Source organism: Pholcus phalangioides, unplaced genomic scaffold (genome assembly GCF_987345545.1).
Source record: "Pholcus phalangioides strain wild (caught in Gottingen) unplaced genomic scaffold, Ppha-v1.0 ptg000005l_1, whole genome shotgun sequence".
NCBI classification, from domain to species: Eukaryota; Metazoa; Arthropoda; class Arachnida; order Araneae; family Pholcidae; genus Pholcus; species Pholcus phalangioides.
In genome coordinates, this window is record NW_028301598.1 from 12,470,789 (window position 1) to 12,475,380 (window position 4,592).

General features: G+C 38.2%; 1 protein-coding gene across 1 annotated transcript; it reads right to left on the minus strand.

Annotated features, from left to right (window-relative positions):
- Window positions 1–2,838: 2,838 nt before the first annotated feature.
- LOC149086312 (uncharacterized protein F54H12.2-like) lies at window positions 2,839–3,342 on the minus strand. The gene has a single exon (XM_089232352.1). The coding sequence runs from the start codon at window positions 3,340–3,342 to the stop codon at window positions 2,839–2,841; it is 504 nt and encodes a 167-aa protein (XP_089088478.1).
- Between the last annotated feature and the right edge of the window lie 1,250 nt (window positions 3,343–4,592).

The following is a 4,592-nucleotide window of genomic DNA, read 5'->3' on the forward strand; positions in this document are numbered from 1 at the left end:
TCGATTTACTTTTTCCGGGGGAAAAAAAACTTCAAGTTTAACTTACCTGGATTCGAACCCGGGACGCAGCGTTACGAGCGCGTACTCTAACCACTGGACCACAGAGTAGTTATTGTGTGATGTGTTATTATGACTTGAAGAAAATTCGTCACGATATCTTTTATATATCGGAATATATAATATTATGACTCGACCTAACTAGTTCCATAGATTTGACCTGCGTATATCGCTGGTTATGTTGATTGTACACTGCTCAAAACAATTAGGGGAGCAAGCAAAAAAGTGAAGAAAACCGTGCGAGACAGCCACGTATTGGCATACAATGGATAGTACACGCGTATCAATGCGCAATATAGAAAAAAGACGTAAAAATATTTGGAATTAAGCTTTAATTCTTTGAAAATATGGGAAAAAACATGAAAAGATGGTTTCGGGCAACATTTTGGTTACATGTAAATGATAAAAAAAAGTACTGTTTAGACATGATGCAGGAGTTTTAATAGGGCGTGTGGTCTCCTCGAACAGCTAAGACTGCTGAACATTATTTATTATAGACGATTTGATGACAGAATTGGGAAACGATAAACGGTTAACAAATCTTTTCACACGGGGAAGTCATCATAAAAATCTGTCGGTGGTGTTCATAGTCCAGAACTTTTTCCATAAAGGAAGTGAGATGAGAGAAATTTCCCTGAACGCCCATTATTTGATTTTATTTAAATGTCCTAGGGATCGTAGTCAAATACAACATTTAGCTAGGCAGATGTATCCTGGTAAGAGCAAATTATTACAAGAAGTTTTTGATGGCGCAACTAAACAGGCATATGAATACTTGTTAGTTGATTTGAAACCGGTTACGGAGGAGGGGCTTAGGCTAAAAACCGGTATTTTCCGAGACGATATACACTACGTCTACCAGCCCAGATAAGTCAGTTTAAACTGAGCCACCAACAGCAGCGGTCATGGGAAGTGTAATAATTGACTTCGAAGGGTTCCAGTCCGAGACGAAGGGATACATAGTGAAGGATCTTCCCTTTTTTTTGGTAGATTCTGGAAGTTACGGCGTTTATACTTTCCAACTCCCCTTCGAATGGGCAAAATTAACAATGAAAGAGAAATGTTCTGCTGTATGGGTGATGGCCAATCTTCATAACATGTCTTGGTCCGGTGGTGACTTTCCTTATGAAAGTCTCACGGACATGCTTAGCTTCTTATCCCGCTCCCACTCCAAACTATATTGCAAGGGACTCGAGAAATGTAAGTTTATAACTTATGTTTGCGGCATGGAGTGCAACGACCTAGAAGAATTTCCCCGAGTTTCTGCCTTACCCCCTGTTCACGTGTAGTGCTTCAAGCACAGAGCGAATTTTGACCACTGCGCGCTCACCAAGGCTGTAAAATTCGGTATGTATAGCAGGCAACAAATACATTTTTCCCATTTGTGATCCTGATGTCTCGATACGCGCATCACCACCTTGAACTCCTACGACAGATCTCGTAATAGCGAAAAAAAGTCGTAATAGCGTTATTAAAGCTTTGTACGAGGTTTCTTTGAATTTACTGAAAGAAAATGTCCCCATAACGAAATCTCGAAGAGATAAACTCAGCAAGTACAGAACAAGTTTAAGAAATTTAGCCACAAAGAAGGTACCTTTGTACAAAAAAAGACGCATATTGGTCCAGAAAGGAAACAGTTTTCTAAGTCTGCTATTACCCGCTGCGATTTCCGTCATCTCGACTTTAGTAAATGGAACACGCTAAAAAATACGTCATCCTTGCGGCAGACCAACATCTCAATGCCGTCGAAGAACAACTCGGGCTGTTGGATAAAAATATTAATTCCATTCTAAAGAGAAAAGTCCTTGATGACGGTGAGAAAGCAAAACAGTATTTGCAAGTGTTGCAAAAATACTTTCAAATTTCTGACAATTCATCCAAAGAAGTTCAAGGCGACGTCAAAGTCAACGAGACCGAAGAATCCGATGGAATGGAGTATGAAAATTCTATATTGAAATCTACAGCTCCAAAGCAAAAGCAGATGACCAAGCAACTGATCGAGAAGATGAAGCAAAATAACAAACTGATTTTCTGGAATGAAAAAGGTGAAGTTGTACCTGGAAGCGATATTGTTCAACTATTCAAAGAATGTATGAAGAAGAAGAAACGTGTAAACCGATTGAAGAAAAATAACGTACCCACTGGAAAAAAATTATTTGATGAAGCTATGAAAGAAATGAAAAACCCTACGTGGTTTACTCTGTAATTTTATTATGAGAAAGAAAATAAATGCTATCAACAATGTAAAAATTTGTCTTTGTTCTGATTTGTTTTGTTTTTTTTATATTTTCAAACAGTAATTTACACAATAACGACAAGCACAAGAAATATTCATTTTTTATTTATTAAAAATCATTCTTACACCATAATTCTTGAAATATTGATACAAAGCACAGTCACAACCATTCATTTTTAGAAAATTTACAATATCTTCCATAGATTTTCCTTCACTGCACTTGATTAAGAAATACATAGCATTCGAAGTCAAAGATTGTAGAGGTGTTTCATTACACAAAACTTTTGGGAACCTCTTAATAAATGAAGCGATGTCTTTTCCATATGCTTCTGGCTTCTGTCCATACGAATCGAAAAACTCCACTATCTTCTTATCTGGTAAATTAACGGCCATCCAGTGTGACCCAGGCTTGGTGTGATCATCGCTGTTGACCACGAAGGAAGCCGGGTAATTAATGTTCTTGGGTATCTTATCGGAGGGAAACACGCCAATAAAATACGGTGATTCTTTCTTTAACACTTTCTCTATCTGGGAGGAATACATATTCAACTGCTGAAATCAAACAATATGTTGCGTGTCTGATTGATCTTTATCACGTTATCAAACTCCAAGTATACAATGATGGAGATTGGGTTAGGCAATGGTGCTTTAAACTTGGTTTCCAGTCGTAGATTTCCATGTTTAATTAGATTGAAATGACCACCGTGGCATAAATAAACTGATAAGTCGTATACGAAGAGCGAATAGCCATTTGGATATTCCTCTCTAGAAATATCAATACCTTCGTTTTCGTTTTTGCAGACGTTTTCTGTTCCAAGAAACAAACTGTGATAAGCTCGTACGTATTGATTCTGGTCAAACTGTGGTTCCAGGGGCTTGAAGGGTACTGGCTCGCTATCTATATACACTGCTATGTAATTCAAGTCATAGTGCTTGAATTCGAAAGGCGATTTATTGTATGAGCGAGAAAACGCGTTGTTGTCTACTAAACCAACGGCAACTCTTTTTGGCAACTGGCCCACTACTATACTATCCTGAATCCAGGACATATTTCCTTGATGAAGTGAGTAGACTTTACATACAATGCGATCTATAGGATACTTTGCTGATGTGTGAGACAATGCTTTGGCATGACAAAATGCATTTGAATCGAGATTACTGAGAAACAAAATATTCTGAATTCTTCAAATCAACACAAAAGAACTCATTCCGAGTCTTTCAAACTTGGGGGAATAAAAACCGCTGTGTTTTTGTGGTATTTTAAAAAAATTTTGTGCCATAATTGGTGATTTAGCCGTAATTTGGCGATAATTGGCGCTGTCTCGTATTTTCCCGTATTGGCGAACTGAATGTTCCGTATTTCTGTCGAGAAAATATGGTCACCCTACGTATCATGCATAGTTTTATTTTCTGGAATAAACAAGAATAATTTTCATCTTGTTTTGGCGCATTTTGGCCTTATTGGCCCTTGCGCCATTAAACCCAAAATCCAATCCAATGACGTCTTCAAAAATGGACATAATCACCTATTTTATGACGTCTGGAATAAGGCATGTCATGATTTTAAAAAAACGTCATTTTTGACGTCAAGCGACTACTTGGGTGATTGAACTGGACCCACCTGCAATCGGTTTTTCAACGAACAAAAAGGAAGTTTGTGCACCAAGGAGATGATCAGAACCACTTCAAGTGGTCGTACCAAGATCGGAGCACTAATGTATACGCGCGTTTAGAACATGCACCAGGAAATACTTGTCATATGGTCACGGCAAAAAGTTTCAGTATTGTCCTGTCCGATGCGGGATACAACTAGGGTGACCATACGTCCCGTATTTCCCGGGACAGCCCCGGTATTTTCTCTTTTTTTGGCCGTCCCGACTTTTTGGCAAAAGTGTCCCGGGTTTTCCCGTATTTCATACGACACCTACTTGAATTTTTATTCTTTATTGAAGTCGAAGATTGAGATTATTTTTCAACTCATAAATTATTTTATGATAGTTACAACTATATATGGGATATTAATCTCCCACATTTGCTTTGGTAAACTTTTTTTTTTCGTGGAATACATTTTAATCCACTGCAATTTGCAGTAATGCATCATTTCCCGCCATTGTGATTTTTCCGTAATTTCAACAATATTTGGCAACTTTGTTTGGTTTTGGCATCGTTTTTGGCGATGTCCCGTATTTTCCCGTATTTGGAATCCCGATGTCCCGTATTTCTCTCGAGGAAATATGGTCAGCCTAGATACAACAGTAAAAAATGCATCAAAGAAAGGCATGCTGTCGGCTTAGCCAGT

What these genes read in the sequence shown, in the direction of transcription:
- LOC149086312 (XM_089232352.1), bottom strand. Translation starts at nt 3,342, where the DNA reads ATGTCCTGGATTCAGGATAGTATAGTAGTGGGCCAGTTGCCAAAAAGA.